Source organism: Meleagris gallopavo, chromosome 6 (genome assembly GCF_905368555.1).
Source record: "Meleagris gallopavo chromosome 6, MGAL_WU_HG_1.1, whole genome shotgun sequence".
Classification (NCBI taxonomy): domain Eukaryota; kingdom Metazoa; phylum Chordata; class Aves; order Galliformes; family Phasianidae; genus Meleagris; species Meleagris gallopavo.
The window spans coordinates 3,596,185-3,611,651 of record NC_139409.1 but is presented as its reverse complement, the minus strand read 5'-3'; the positions used below and the strand labels follow the sequence as shown (position 1 = coordinate 3,611,651).

The 15,467-nt window shown below is 46.7% G+C and overlaps 1 protein-coding gene and 2 long non-coding RNA genes across 9 annotated transcripts in view; 1 reads left to right on the top strand and 2 right to left on the bottom strand.

Moving 5' to 3' along the window:
- Positions 1–6,319, bottom strand: part of PTH1R (parathyroid hormone 1 receptor) — a 117,977-nt gene extending 111,658 nt beyond the window's left edge. For both annotated transcript variants that reach the window (XM_085226902.1, XM_010712289.4), the window contains exon 1: positions 6,197–6,319. In XM_085226902.1, the coding sequence (XP_085083028.1) occupies positions 6,197–6,271 (75 nt within the window). In that variant the 5' untranslated portion in view covers positions 6,272–6,319. The remainder of the gene's footprint in view (positions 1–6,196) is intronic.
- LOC104911323 (uncharacterized) lies at positions 5,287–14,261 on the top strand. Of its 6 annotated transcripts, none has more exons than XR_014884076.1 (7): positions 5,287–5,549; positions 5,871–7,291; positions 7,445–7,630; positions 10,436–10,960; positions 12,851–13,346; positions 13,474–13,553; positions 13,661–14,261. It is a non-coding gene; the product is annotated as an uncharacterized LOC104911323 (long non-coding RNA). The 6 variants fall into 6 exon arrangements; XR_014884081.1 differs by lacking the exon at positions 5,287–5,549 and adding an exon at positions 9,316–10,399 and having other exon boundaries at positions 7,152–7,291; positions 10,820–10,960; XR_014884079.1 differs by lacking the exon at positions 5,287–5,549 and having other exon boundaries at positions 7,151–7,291; positions 7,450–7,630.
- LOC146544057 (uncharacterized) overlaps positions 10,284–15,467 on the bottom strand; it is a 41,725-nt gene continuing 36,541 nt past the window's right edge. Inside the window, exon 3 of the long non-coding RNA XR_014884082.1 lies at positions 10,284–10,378. This is a non-coding gene — a long non-coding RNA (uncharacterized LOC146544057). The remainder of the gene's footprint in view (positions 10,379–15,467) is intronic.

Here is a 15,467-nt window from a genome sequence, read left to right as displayed (position 1 = left end):
GTCTCAGGAGCTCATCCAAAGCTTTGATGTGCAGACACCATTCACTGACCCAGAAACAAACCTTCTGCATTTATTTCCCTTTTCCCATCCTGAGTTATTTTCACACCAGCTCAGGGAGCTCAATCATCTCATGGAGCAGAAGGAGGTGGAGTTGTGGGTGAGTGGGATCGCTCCTTTCTGAGCTGTTTCATTGGGTTTATTTTCATGTGTCACAGCATCAGACCAACACCTTCCTGCTGTCTGTACTCTGGTGTCCTCCAGTGTTCTCTGAAATATAAGGCTGCCCCAACAGGAGAGAGGGAAGGAGAAGATAAATGGCTTTCTCCCCTTGACTTCCCTTTACCCCAGCTACAACACTTGAAATATTTATCTCTCACCCAGGGATAGCACAATCCCTGCGCTGCTGAAATGCTTCGAGCCAGGAACGCTGGAGGAGTGTGAGGAAAAGGGGCAGAAAAGTTGCTGGTTAAAGGGAAAAATATGTAGGCAGAAAGATGGGACAGCCTTGCAGAAGATTGCAGCAACGAAAGCATCGCCTGAGTGTTCTCAGGGAGATTTGGGTAATAGGAGGATCAAAGTACAGCCTGATAAGAGGGTGTCATCCATCCAGAATTTTCCATTCTTGGAAATCAGGTTTCTGGAAGTCAAACCAAGCTGGGCCTCCACAGGGAAGGGAGACTCCCAAAGCATAGAGCCCCGCTGATTAGTAATAAGGGTCAGCCTGGCCTCATTGGAAACAACAGGTTAATGTCAAGCCAAGTGTAGCAAGCACGAGTTTGGATGTTCCTATGACGAATGCAAGCTCAGGATCAGACCCAGGCAGGAATTCTGCTGGTTGCATTTCAGCTCCAAGCGTCACTTATTAATGGAACCATCCTGCAAAATGTGCAGCACAAAGATCATCCTCGTTACAGCAGTTCTTGCAAGGTCAGCTGAAATTTAGGCTGGGATCCACGTGGTTATTATAGCATCCATGTGGATGCAGAGGGAGAGAGCGAATTCTCAGTGCCAGGGCAAGATGTCTGATCTTTAACACTGGCTGAGCCTGTTGAGTCTTCACTTTGGTCAACAGCAAGGGAACTGGGAGGAATCAGGGCCCAAAAGTCTGTGATGAGCCCAGTTGGATTGAACAGCAAGGCGGTCTCATCAGCATGTAAATATGCACTGAACATCATCACCATCTTGCAGCAGTGGGGGGTGAGGATGGAGCTGCTTGGCAGTGATGGGGACCTGAGGACCACTTCCCAGACAGGGGTTGGATCAGATGAAGCCAAACTCCTGAGAAACCAAGACAAGATGGGTGTATGTCTATGCCCCAAATATCTGCAGATCAGGGACTGATTTCAACTGCTTTTCATCAGGTGGCTGAGCAGTGAATTTCCAAGCACATCCCTATGGAGTCAAAGCCTCCAGCCAGCATCTTCCGCCCACGGTCCCTTACTGGTGCCCAGGAATGGATTTACAGAATCATAGAATCGTTTTAGTTGGAAGCAGCCTTTAGAGACCATCTGGTTCAATTCCCCTGCAATGAACAGGGACACCCACAGCTCCATCAGGTGCTCAGAGCCCCATCCAGCCTGACCTTGGGTGTCTGCAGGGATGGAGCATCAACGACCTCTGGGCAATTCTTCCAGTGTCTCACTATCCTTACTGTAAAAAAGCTTTTTCCTTACATCCAGTCTAAATCTCCCCTCTTTTATTTGAAACCATTTCCCCTGTCCTATCACAACAGACCCTGCTAAAGAGACTGTCTCCTTTCCCTTTAGATACTGAAAGGCTGCCCTCAGGTCTCCCCCGAGCCTTCTCTTCTCCAGGAAGAGAACGAATGCCAAGTCAATGGATGCAAAGATGTGAGACAACTCATGCTGTCAGGGCAGGGATCTCAGCATCATTTTGCACATGGACATGGGAGCACAGGGGCTGCTTGGTGGTCTGGTGATGGAGACAACAGCTGTCCCTGCTTGAGCTGTCTGAACTGGGTTACCCTGGCTGGGACTGCAGACAAACTGCTCTCCCAAGGATAACCCCACTGATCCCAAAGCAGTGCTTTGGAGCTATTTCTAGGAGGTCAGAAACCAAACAACAACTGCTTGGACCTAAAAAGCGCACCTCAGGTTTCGTATCCTCAAGCCTTGACCCTCTGCGTGCATATTTGCCCCATTGCATTCCCTGTTCCCTCTGCACCAAAGCCAGCTTGCTCAGGTCAGATTTGCACTGAGCAATTTAGGTTTCTGCAGGGTGAAATCACAGCCCGTGTATTGCCCTGATGCAGAGCCCTGTTTGCTTTATATTTTGCGGTCGGGTATTTTATAGTCCAGGGATATCTGCTAATCCCAAAGTACAATAAAAAAACCCATATCTTTTGTAAATACACGGGGCAGGGATGGGCACGTTCCCAAGCTCGTGTGGAGAAAAAGAACATTTCAGATATAGTTTCCTTGCACTTGGAGGCTGTCTTTATTTAATGAATTCAGACAGTAGTCGGGATTTGCAGGATCTCTATGTAGGATTATTTGATGATTTTTTTTTTTTTACTATTGGCCCCATTCTCAGGGAGAATATGTGTTTTTTTTTGTTTTTTTTTTTTTTTGTTTTTTTTTCCAGCTATGAATGGTTCAGTCTAAAATCCTTCCCTTTTCCAAATCCATTAAGAGGTGGTTCTGATCAGAGGGATGAACAAGGAGTGAAGCAAAGAGCACAGCATCGACCAACACCTCCTTAATCCAATGGCTTTGCTGCAGAGCTTTGGGATCTCTGTTACTTGGTGCTCCTCCAGGGTAAAGCAGGACAACTTTTCTTATTCCTATCAGACCTTCCTGCTGGAGAGCAACATCAGCACTGGCGTGGACACTCTTTTGGGAGTGAGGGCTCTCCTGAACCACAGAATCATAAAGGTTGGAAAAGACCTCTAATATCATCTAATCCAACTGTCCTGATGATGACCTGGTCAAGTTTGTCCCCATTTTGGGTAATTCCCACAAAGAAAGGGCTCCCAATCCTTTACTGACACCCCCTGAATTTTCAGGGGAGCGTTCCAGCTTCTCTGCAAAGCCAAATTTCAGCAGTGCCCAAACAGAGGGGCCAGGGCTGGGGAACCATTCTGCTGGCCAAGCACAGTCTCCAGAAGAGCAGCACCTCCTGAGAGGCACTGGGGCATGGCAGAAAGGCAACACTTGGTGCCTTTTTTCCACCTACACCTGCACCCACTTTTCCCAACTATGCAGAACTCTGCACTTGGCTCAGGCTGTTACCCATTTCCCAAAACTGAGTTATTCCAACCCAAATCCCGCAGCAGCATCTGAGCAGAGCATGGCTTTATTTTATGTATATATTTAAGTTACTCTGCTTAGTATCTCTGACAGAGATAAGCAGGCTCAAGCTGAGATGAAACTGAGAACTGAACAGCTCAGCAGAGTAAACCATGGGGGTATTGGCTGGAGGAGGGACACGGGGAGGTTTTCCTGCAAGCAGTTCTGGCAGTTCTTTCCTGATAAAAACAGTGCCAAAATCTGAACTGCTCCTCTCGTGCTGGTGTTCGACCCACTTTTAAAGCTCCTTTTGCACGCATCATCTTTTCAAGCCCGCATCTGCAGAGTTGTCTGACTCAGGCTGGTTTCGCCAAATAGAAAAATGGACCCAAATGTCACCCCTCTTCTTGCCAGACTGGAGTGCAAAGCACTCAATCGATAAACTGATTTCTGCCACCGCTTAAGCTCGTGTTAGGAATAATTAGGAATATTGTTGGGGAAAGGCAAGGAGGAGGGTTTCCCCAGATTGCTGGGGGATCTGGAGGAGAGCAGAGCATCACCCACTCCTTTTGCAATGGGACCCACTCCCACTGCAATTTAAAGTGTGCTTGAATTCCCCCCATGCTTAGATTTAATGTGGGGACACACACCGCAGCACCAGCGCAGACCATCAGAAACATCATCTCCCATCCCTTTGTCACTTTTTTTTGCCACTTTTGCCTACTGATCAAAGGAAATGACAGCTTCAGATTTAGGAAGCACGGTGCTTTGGGCTTCACCAGCTCTGGGATGCAAAGGATTGAGCAGCAAAGAGCCCAACAACCACAGCTCTCCGAATTCACGTCCTCCAGTTCCACAACCTCCAACCTCATGCCCTCCAGTCCCATGTCCTCCAATCTCATATCCTGCAGTCCCATGTCTTCCAACCTCACATCCTCCTGCCCCAGACAGATAAATCATGCCCTGAAGTTCCAAGAACTCACTGCATCATTCTGTGGGAATCCTTCTGACCCTTTGCTGGAGGACTGCTCCTAGCCCAGTCCAAAGCTGTCACAGTCTATCTCTAAATTAAGTCCTTTCATCCCTATCATTCTGCAGCTACCCTCAGTGTTTTTTTTTTCCCCAGGTTAACCCTGCAGCTCCTGAATTTTCAGAGTGATTTTTCAAACCTTTGGGTAAGCTGTCATGGGCGGGCTTGAAAATCAGTGTCCGAAATATTTTAGCCTGGTCCTTATTACACCGAATGGGGCTTCTGGTGGAACAGTTCCTGATGTATTTCCATGGCATGGAGATCCTCTTCTGAATCTGTTCTGATGGGGCTGTGACAAATAAAACAGCTACAGGAGATACCAGACACTGAGGCATGGCTCACTGGCTGCTTCTTTGCATCTTCTGGTGATACTGGGACATATTGGGACAGGGACAAAATGGGACAGGGAGTAAAGGTGGGCTGTAAGTGCTTGCCTATCTTTTCTAGATACTGAAGTTTGCTCAGCTTTAATGGAGCTGTTTCAAGAACATTGGCCCTAACAGGAGTTTTGATGCTGACTCCGGCAGCATTATGGCTGTATATGGGGACAGCAGGTGTTACAGAGCCCACAGAGCCTGTCCTGACACAGCTGCAAAGTCACTGTGGTGATGGAGATGCTAACCCAACCCAAGAACATGGGAAAAACCTCAGATGTCACTAAAGCCTTGCTGTACCTACACTTTCTGCCCCTCAGCACCCCTCACTTTTCTTTGGCCTTTGAGTTATGATTAGTTAGCTCAAGAACGGGATGGATTGTGACAGAGACTGTTTTCCAAGGGGCTGTCTATTCTCATATATTGATGTTTCCCCCCAGCACGATGCTGGAAATGGGGAAATACCTCCCCACCCGCCTTGCATGAGTTCCTACCAAACCCAAAAGAATGTGACAGCCCACTGGAGAGGACCTGAACAGAACCAGCACTGGGGTCAACCCCTTTCCCAACACGCCTCAGTTGGACTAGATGATCTGAGAGGTCGTTTCCATCCTTAATAATTCTATGATTTCTATCATCTCCATCCCTCCTGGAGAGCAGACACGGCGTTAAGTGGTGTCTGGTGGTCAGGTGGTGGCTGTGCCACTTCCTACACCAAGAACTGACCACGCGACGGTGATGCCACCCATCACCACACCATCATGGTGATGCCACCCATCACCACTCCATCAGGGATGGAGAAAGGAAGGAAAGCAGGTGTCAAAGCAGCACAACCAGCAATGAGTTGATAACTGGTGGCCGATTTCTGCGTGACTTGATTTCTGTGGCAGGACTTTGGTGAGAGAGTGTCTGTGCATCTCAACCAGTTGCCACCATCAAGGCAGCTTGGGCAGCCTTTAGCCCTTTTTTGTCACCTCTGTAAAGGTTTTCTCCCTTGGCGTGTGCAGGAGCAGGTGAAAATAGTGCCAGGGAGCAAAGGGTTAATACTACTTTCACGCTCTTGTGTGTAAACTGTCTGCAGTCCTCATGCTCTCCAAAATCAATCTCAGAAAGCAAGGCATAGTTTTGCTGAGATTAAGCAGATTTGCAAATTAGGAAGATTAAATGGAAATGTAATGAAATGAAAATTGAATGTCTTTTTTTTTTTTTTTTTTTTAGTGAGAGAGAGAGAGAGGAAGGAAGGAAAAAAAAGGAAAAATCGCCCTTTCCTGGGAGGTGTCTTTTGAGTGATCCCCCAAAACGCCTTTCTCGGAGCAGCTCCCTGTCAAACTACACGCGCTCCCGTCCGGAGGGACTGAAAAGTGATTCAAACTCTCCGGGAAGCACAGACATTTTTAATTTCATCTGGTGCAGCAGCTCGGAAAGCAGCGAGATCAGCCACCGGAGCTGCCAAAGCGGCTCTCTGCTTCCTCATATCCCCCAAAAGCAGAAAGGTTTTACTCGTCAAGGAAACAGCCGAGAAAAGAAGGATCGGAGGCACTCACCAGAGCGTAGACCGAGCTCAGCACGGAGCAGCAGAGGATCAAACCCAGGCTGTGATAAACCAGATATGATCCCATATCCAAGGGGCTCTTCCAGCATCCACGCTCTTCGGGGAAGTTGGAGGACGGAGAGGTCTTCCAGCGCTCGTCTCGCAGATGATTTCTCCTTCTCCTTCCCTCCCTCCAACTCCCCCCCCCTCCCCTCACTTTCTAGAACCGGTGTGTTTGTTTGTTGTTTGTTTGTTTTTGTTTGTTTGTTTTTAGCCAGAAAGGCACATGACGAGAAAACCCGGTCCTTTGCTTCGCTTTCTCATGGCTGGAGATGCGGGCAGCTCCCGAAAGGCAACGGAGGAACCCATGTGAAGAAGCGGAGCGACTTCGGCTTCGCTCAGCTCCGCAGCCCCCGGTGCTGGTTGTTTTCCGCGTGCATCTGTCTCAGAGCAGAAAAATCACATCCATATGTCAAAGCCGCTCTCTTCTGTTTCCTTTTTATGAGGCAGTGGGAAGTTCAAATAATTTCTTTGTCAAACGCAAACACACAGAAAGAGGCAGAGAGGGAGGGAGGGAGGGAGAAAGGCGAGAGAGGGGTGGAAGGGGTGGGAGATCGGAGAGGGTGGGGGAGGCTTTAAACCACGGCTTTATTTTTAGATCCAGTAATTTTATCTTTTGGGTTTCGGAGGGGTTTGGAAAGAGAGAGAGAGAAAAAAAAAAAAAGCCTTTTTTTTTTTCTTCTTCTCTTTCAGCCACACGAACCGCTCACAGAGCAGAAAGTTACGGGGAAAAAAAAATAGCGAAAACTTGGCAATATTTTCCCTCCTCAATTACCTTTTCGCGAATGGCGGTGTTCTGGGGGATTTTTTTTTTCTTTTTTTCTTTTTTTTTTCTTTTTTCTTTTGCTGGTGTATCGCCGCGCGTTTCACCTCCACAATAGGTTTATTCTCCAGCCCTCCGGGTCGCTGTGTGTTTCAGTTACAAATCGGGATTTTTTCGCTCCTCTCTCCCCTCTCTGCCTCAGAGGATCTGCAGTTTCAAAAAGCCGATTGAGCACGGCGTGAAAGCGCGAGGCTGACGACCGGGGGGGCCTCCTACCGCCACTAGGTACTTCATTTTAGAATATACTTTTTTTTTTTCTCGCGGCCAAAAAAGAGAAAAATAAGACTTTCCCTCCGCGAGATGTTCTGAAATCTTTTTCAATACGTCTCTGTATCTTTACTGTTTGAATTTTTTCCCGTTCTCTCACTCTCACGGAAGCGCAGTCCTCGTTCCGTGCCCCGCAAGGAGGAGCCCCAGTGGAACCCACAGCGCATCGCATCCCCGCTTTCCCCCCCATATCCCCAGCATCTCGCACCCCCCGTGGATGTCACCGGCATCGCTGTTTCAAGGCTGGGGATGGTACTCCCCAGCTCACCCGAGCGCTTTCATTCATAAAATTGCAAGGTAAATATACATATATATATATATATATATATACATAAATAATTAAAAAAAAACCACGATAGACCCCCCCAAAGCCATGCCGCTGGGGGTGAAACTCCTGCAGCCATCCCCTGATCGGGTTTATTTTCTGTGTGGGAGGAGAAGTGAGGAGGGGACAGGGATGCACCAGGCGGGACACAGCGCTGCGCTGCGGGTTGAACGGCAGGGGAAACTTTGGACATCAACTCCTGCGCTTTGCTTTGCTTCGCTTTTCCTTTTCACTTTTTTTTTTTTTTTTTCTTTCTTTCTTTCTTTCTTCCCGGATTTTGTGATTTAGGAACTAAATAAGGAGAGAGAAAGCCAACAAACAAACAAACAAACAAACAAACAAACAAACAACCCTAAACCAAACCAAACGGACCTCTATACCTCGCCGGAGGGCAGACGGTAAAAACAACGCATTTCGGAGCTGCGTGCATTTCTCTTTTATTTTTTTGGAGCGAAGAGAGAAAAAAAAAGAGAGAGAGAAAAAAAAAAAAAAACCTCTACAGTCGGTTTGTTGCTTTTTTTTTTTTTTTTTTTTTTTTTTTTTTTTCACGGCCCCATGGCTGTGAATAGGTGCCTTCAGCTAATTTTATGAAAAGGGGCTCTTTCCAAGGCTAAGGTAGAGTAGGGCTTCCTGTAAGAGAGAGAGAGAGAGAGAGAGGGAGGGGAAAAAAAGTACTGCTCTTGATGCAATCTTTTCCTCTCCTCCTCCTCCTCCTCCTCCTCCTCTTCCTCCTCCTCTTCCTCTTTGCCAGCCCTCTGCCTCTCCCTGCCAGCTTCTGCACCGCAGGGGGAGCGGGGAAGGTATAAAAGTCCCCCCCCCGGCTTGGTTACCATTGGTCGGCCCGTACTCAGCCTTTGACCATCGGGCTGAGAGGCACGGGGTCATCTCGCAGCCCTTCCCACCGCACCTCAGTGCATCCCACCCCCCCGTCCCACCCCCTGCTCTCCGGTTGGGCAATGCGTGCTGAAGGGGGCACCCACGCGAAGGGTTGAGATAAAGGATTTAAAAGTGATGAAGCCAACCCCCTCTCCCCCATCCCCCCCATCCACCCCAACACCGTCAGTCTGCCTCGCTGCCCCTCATCCATGCTGTTCCCAAATTTATGCCCCACATAGGGATTAAAAATATATTTACTGGGGGAGGAGGGCTCAAAAAGGAGGTTCCTGAGAGGGAATCCTGGGGGAATCCTGGGGAAGGTATTTCTACTTCTGCTGTTTTATTTCATTTTGTTTCATTTTGAGGGGGCTGTTGGCTCACTTCTCTCCAATCTGCTCAACCAAAGGGGTGGGACAGCCTCCATCCCTGGTGGGAACTGAGCAAATGTGTACCCAGGGCTCTATAGTCTTTCTAAGATGAAGGGGGGAAAGAAAAAAAAAGAACTCTGCAAAGTTTCGTGGGTCCCATCACATCTCTTCTGCTGTTTTTTAATTTATTATTTTTATTTGGGTGGGAAAGAGGGAAGAAGCAATAGTTTTGCTCATATGTTGCATTGCCCCCCACCTCCTGCTGTTACAGGAAGATGATGTAAATAAAAGAGGATCTGATATGGTTTAGGAGACATCCAGACTTTGGTCACCCCTCTGTAACCAGAGCTGGAACTGGGCCAGGGATGCCTTCATGCTGGTAATTTCTCCATCCAATCATTTAATGATTAAAGGCAGATACTGCTGAAGCTGTGCAAGAAGGAAACTGTTCCTTCCCTCCAGCCCCAGCTCAAAGTTGGCCCAGCAGAACCCCAATCTTATGGCCACCAAGACTCTGATGGATGTTCTTCTGGATCCCTGTTATCTACAAGAAAAGTAAATCCAATACAATAGGATTCCATAAATCCAATTACAGCAGTCTGCTTCGTTGCTCTTTTCTGGGAGGATAGGAGTTGCAAGGGCTGCAGGTCTTTGGAGTCATGAGCATCAAACGTAGCTCTAAAGAGGAGTTTCCTCAATTAGAGGATGTAACCCAGCTCCCATGGCTCTGTGCAAGATAGGAGTGAGGACACATGAGGTGAGCAGAGCAGGCTTGTGGGAGCTGAGCAGTTGGACTGTATGGCTGAGGTCCCTCTAAAGTCACAGTGAATCACACAATCATAGAATCATTAAGGTTTGGAAAAGACCTCTGAGGTCACCAACCCCAACCCAGCCCACCATACCCACTGCCCACATCCCTCAGTGCCACATCTCCATGGTTCTGGAACACCTCCAGGGATGGTGACACCACCACCTCCCTGGGCAGCCTGCGCCAATGCATCGCCATTTGGAGAACGAATGCTTCCTAACATCCAACCTGAACCTCTCCTGGCACACCTTAAGGCCTAAACCACGGTTGGAGCTCCTTCTCACTCAGAAGAGAACACGTGAGAATTTCCCAATCTGCATCATCCCAGCACTTCTCTTCCCAAGCAAACTGCCCACTTCTTTCCCCACATGAAAAGGGTCTCTCTTTCTCAGCCTGACTCATTGGGTGCTGAGGATCAGGCCCTCTGCTTTTAGGTCCTACCACCACTGGAAATTCTGACTCCCAGGAAGATGCTTTTATCATCTCTATTCATCCCCAGACATTGTGTATTCTCTCAGCCAAGGTTACAAGGCAACTCTTCCCCTCTCTGCAAACCTCTGAGAGAGAGATGAGCTCTTCTGCATGTCCAGATGCCTGCTGTTGTTTGTCTGGTCTCTTCCCACTGGAGGGCACAGGACTCCATTCTCCTGCAGATCTGTTCCAGGCATCTTTTTTATGTCAAGGCAAAGGTAATTCGGACTAAGTTTTGTTTTGTTTTCTTTCAGATTGTATCCATGAATGTGTGTATAATGAACCCAGAAGGAATGCAGCACTAAAAGAAGCCTTTGTAATGTTGCTATTTTAAGGAGACTCTTGGGTATGGCACGCATTGAACTGAGTTTCTGTAACATCTTACAACAGACCAAAATGTTTAGATCCTCCTACTGATGTAAAACAGCATAAAAAAAATACATAATCAATCTAAACTGGCTAAGGTTTCGACCAGGAATTATTGCTCTTGTGAATTGGCTCTGTATTGTAGCTAACTTTTATATGGCCTAATAATAAACATCTCCTCCTCCCAGCTGGGAGAATGTTTCCCTTGTGGTGGAGATGAGACCCCAGCCTGGATAAAACACCTCTTGTCCTTTCTCTCCTGGGTCACTCAGGTTCAGTGAAACATCACGACTTGCATCAGCCAAAGCCTTTGATCAGGGAGGGAAAGGTCTGACATGGATGGGGTTGACAGCCACACTGCAAAAATCCCTCATTGTGCAAGAGGCCAGTCCAATGACCGTGTGTCACCAAGGGTGAGACAGCCTTTTCTGCTCTGTTTTCACTTGGCTATTGCTGGTGTTTTGTTTGCAAAGTCAAGGCCAAAATATACAAGAAGCAGCTTTGGACACGTTGCGTTTGTGCATTTAGCCAGATAGCCATGATGAATTTCTGGCCATTTTTGTTGTATGTGTCGTAAACAGCAGAATTTTGCTGTCAATTCTATTTTTATATGGTCAGAGAGGAGAAGGAGTAGAATAGAGGTGTAATTGACACTGTTTGTACAAAGCTGAAGTTGTAACTCTTGGCTGAGATGACTGGAAGCGGTGTGTGATGGCTTCTTTGTTGGCTCTTTAAGAAAACTTCTGCTCTGGGTCTCATGGACAAAACCCAGGGTGAAAAATTCTCACATTGCAAAATGAGAAGCCAGATGAAAAGCCCAGAGAAGCTGTGGATGCTTCACCTCTGGAGGTGCTCAAGGCCAGGTTGGATGGGGCCCTGGGTTGCCTGATCTGGTGGGTGGTAAACTTGCCTATGGCCCAAGATTGGGACTGGATGACTTTTGAGGATGTTTTCAGCCTAAATTATTCTATGATTCAATGAGTTTCTCCATTAGCATCCAGCAATCAAGGAACAGGGCTGCTTTGGAAATGAATATCAGAATAAGGAAAATAGGCTTTTTGTACTTACAAACAATAAATGCTCAAGAAGAACGAGGATGAGAGTCAAAGCTATTAAGACACTTCCTAGGACAGCGTTTTGGTTTTCAGCAGCTTTCTCTTCTGTTTTGTTTCAACTCCTTCTAAACCCTGCTCCCCGTCCTCCAAGTGGATGAAATAAAAAATAGTAATAAATAGATTTTTCTCTACAGGAAAAATTCAAAAATAAATAAATAAAAATATATATTTTTAAATTACATTTCTCTGCAAAAGCTCTTTACTTCTTTAAGTACACAGAAATGCTTGTGATATGTGGCCATAGATGGGCTATATCCCTCTTCTAATGCCCTGCAGTATGGTTTACAAGATGACTCAGTAAATGGGGCAAAGTCAACACTGTGGGGTTGCGTGCACTACATTAGAAGATGAAGAGAATGTGTCAGAAAGAAGATCACAGAGCTGTAAATGGTTTGGGAGAAGAGAGAGATGAGGCACATGGAGTTGAGGTCTTGGGTTAAGGTAGACAAGGGATTGTAGGAGGTGGCAGATGAACCCAATTTTGCATCTTAAGCAAGTCAGATAGGCTAACAAATTCAGTGGTAGAACACAATTGTCAGTGGCTTCATACAGTGATCTTTAGCTGAAACAAAGTTGTACAAAAGGAGCTCAGGGTATGCAAGTAGCTGTAGGACAATCCTCATCAGCAATAGGCTTGGCATCCATTTGGTTGTGTTTTCGTACAGACAAGGTGGGGACAGGCAGGCTCTACAAAGCAACATGTGCTCTTGCCTTATCCCATCTCTGTTATTCTCCTTCCTGTAGGCTGATGCTTGGACCCAAATAGACACAAGTAGAAAGGAGATCAGAGCCCTGGGCTTTTCCCTGCAGAGCAGCAACTGGTGCCATTTCTGGCTTATTCTCTATTTTTCTCTTCCTAGTGAGGGTCTTATGTTATTCAGCTCCTTCTTTCAAAAGAGCAACCTGGGAAATTTCACAACACTTTTCATATATGGTTACTCTGCCTGTGGCTCTCCACAGCTTAGCTGTTTCAGTGATATCTGCACAGCAACGAGCAACAGCATTCCTGTCCTAAAGGAGAAGTGGGTGTCTCGAACCTCCTCACTTTTCTCCATATGCACAAGATCTTTTTTTGCTTCTAAAAAACCCCAGACCCCTCTCTCGCATGGCAGACTGGATGTCCCTGGCAGCACACCTGGGCTTGAATTGATTTTTCTTCTTTTTCTGTGTGTGTGTGTTGTCATCCAGTGCACGGCCAGAACCAAGGGCAAACTCCAGTTGGGAGGTGAGCAAGGAAAACCCCTCCAAAACAGCCAGGAGCTAAAAAGATTTGGCAAGCTTTGCAGGAGAAAACTGCCAGCAGGGAAAGACGAGGTGGGAGCATTACTCCCGACAGAAGAAGCTCTGATTAGCAGATTATCACTTAAGTGATGTTGATCCCAGCCACACTGCCTTCCAAATGAGCCCTTTCACAGCTGCCAGCTGTGCCACGGAATCGTGAATGTAAATGAGTGGGCCAGATCCTCTGCTGGCATCCATGGAGGCAGCTTTGATGGACCGTCCTGGATCCACAACAGCTGGAGGAGTCTGGCTGTAGCAGGAGCCCGACTTGCTCTGCAGATTTCTTTGAGAGCCTGTGGGAAAGGGCCTGAAGCTGGGCGAGCTGCAGGATAGGGCAGCATCAACTGCACATCTGGAGGGACCCTCGAGTCTCTGACTTTTGCTGCCAGACAAAGCCTTCTTTGTAAGTAATAATTGGTTCTATCTTTCATTTTCATGATCTTTTTTTTTCCATTTCGATTACCATCACTAATTAATTAATTGGCGTGTTTATTTATTCATTTTCATTTACTTTCTATTCCGGAGATCAGACTGGAGCAATCAGCCCCACCTGATGCCAGGCAGGGTGTAAAGCAGGATGTCGGAAGCTGGAGCCTCCTTATCGATAGCCGTAAGAGATCCTTGCTGAGTCAGATAGGGGAAGGATGAGATAATTTGTTACATTTTTTTCCTTTTTTTCTTTAATAATATTTCTTTCTTTTTTTCTTTATTTTGCAGTTGCTGAAATTGTAACCTGTTCCCTGGTACCATATGCCAGCACGTATCATCTTGCCCTCATAAAGCTTTGTTTATCTCCATCCACCTTGTTGGGCTGAGCGTGTGGGAAGCATGTGAGGGACTCTCATGAGCAGCCTCGCGTTCTCCGAGCTGTTTTTTCCCCTGGGGGTGAGCTTTCCCCAAAGTGCACAGTCCATTTCACTCAGAGGTGATGGCCTGAAACCTGCAGAGCTGGTGGTGAGAGGGGAACAAGCTCTCTTTGTGAGGCTGCTCCAGCTTGCTGGGTGTGCTGGGTGCACTGAATGAAATCTTTCATTTGGTTCCTCAGAGAGTACAGGAAGATCCTCAGCTTTTGTCCTGAATGGGATTGTAGCCCAGACCAGGGAAAGGTCACAAATACCATGCCCTGGTAGTGCTGAGGTTATTGGATTGAACCTTGCTTTGTTAGTGTAACCATGTTGTGGACTTGGACTTTCAGCCAAGGAAAGAGGGTGCTGAAAAGGTGAGATCAAAAGGAGGAGATGGATCTGTAAAAATGGTGATGAGAGTAATGGAGAATGGTTATTGAGTGCACCTCGTAATAAAGACATTGGGAACACAAGACTGAAATTTCTGGGACAGGTGAAGCACAAACAAGAAGAGGTGTTTTTTTATAATGGTTGTTCCATGAGTAATGCCTCCTATTTTATTATGTTGACCCACAATGTCAGAGGTGGATGTTGGTAATATGGCAGTAGAGGTTGAACCTTCCCACCAACATCCCATTACATTTTGTTGCCATGTGACAGACAACAGTAGAGGGGTATTGACAAAATGATGTCTGACATAGAAGTGCCTATGAAGCAAAAGTGTGTCATTGAATTCCCCCATGAGGAAAAAATGGCACTCACTGAAATTCATTGATGCTTGCTGAATGTTTATAGAGACCAAACAGTGGGTGTGAGCACAGTGAGACACTGATGACAGCAATGTGAAAGACAAGCCACATTCTAGACATCCATGCAGATTTTACAAGTTGGCGTGCAGTCTCTTGTTCATTGCTGGCAACAATTCATAGATAATGGTAGTGGCTAAGTTGAAGAATAGTGTTTTGTAGCTGAGAATTTGTTCTATCAAATACTTTTGTGCTCTTTGTATCTGTGAACACTTCTAGCAGCAAGTCAGCCATAAGAAACAACATATTCTCAGACAATCAAGCCTCCAAATTTTGATGGGAAGCCATGTTGTGAAGGAGATGCTTTTTTCCTACTGTAGAAGGGATGTTCAATGTTAGTGACAAGGAGTCACTTCAGCCTTAGACAGCAGAAGGAAGCAACAGTTCTTGGGACACCTGACACAACTATCTCCACGCTCGGTGGAAGCAGAGACAAGTGTGAGATTTCCTGCCTAAAAAAACAGGAATTCATGTTTGCCTTCTGTTTTTCATAGAATCATAGAATCATTCGGGTTGGAAGAGACCCCAACCATCACACCCAACCCCAACCCAACCCAACTCAACCCCTACCATGCCCACTGACTACGTCCCTCAGTGTCACAACTCTACTGTTCTTGAACATCTCCAGGGATGGTGACTGCACCATCTCCCTCGGCAGTCTTTGCCACTGCATTACCACTCTTTCTGAGAAGAAATTGTTCCTAATATCAAACTTGGTTTGGGTCAAAGTTGCCTGTTCTAAGTTTTAAATGGAGTAGGTTATAATTTTTCCTCTGCCAAACTCAAGCTTTCTTATTACAATCAATCTTGAGAGAGTTATTTACTGAATTGTGGTGGTCAGAAAATTGATGCATGCTCTAAGGATATCTGTTG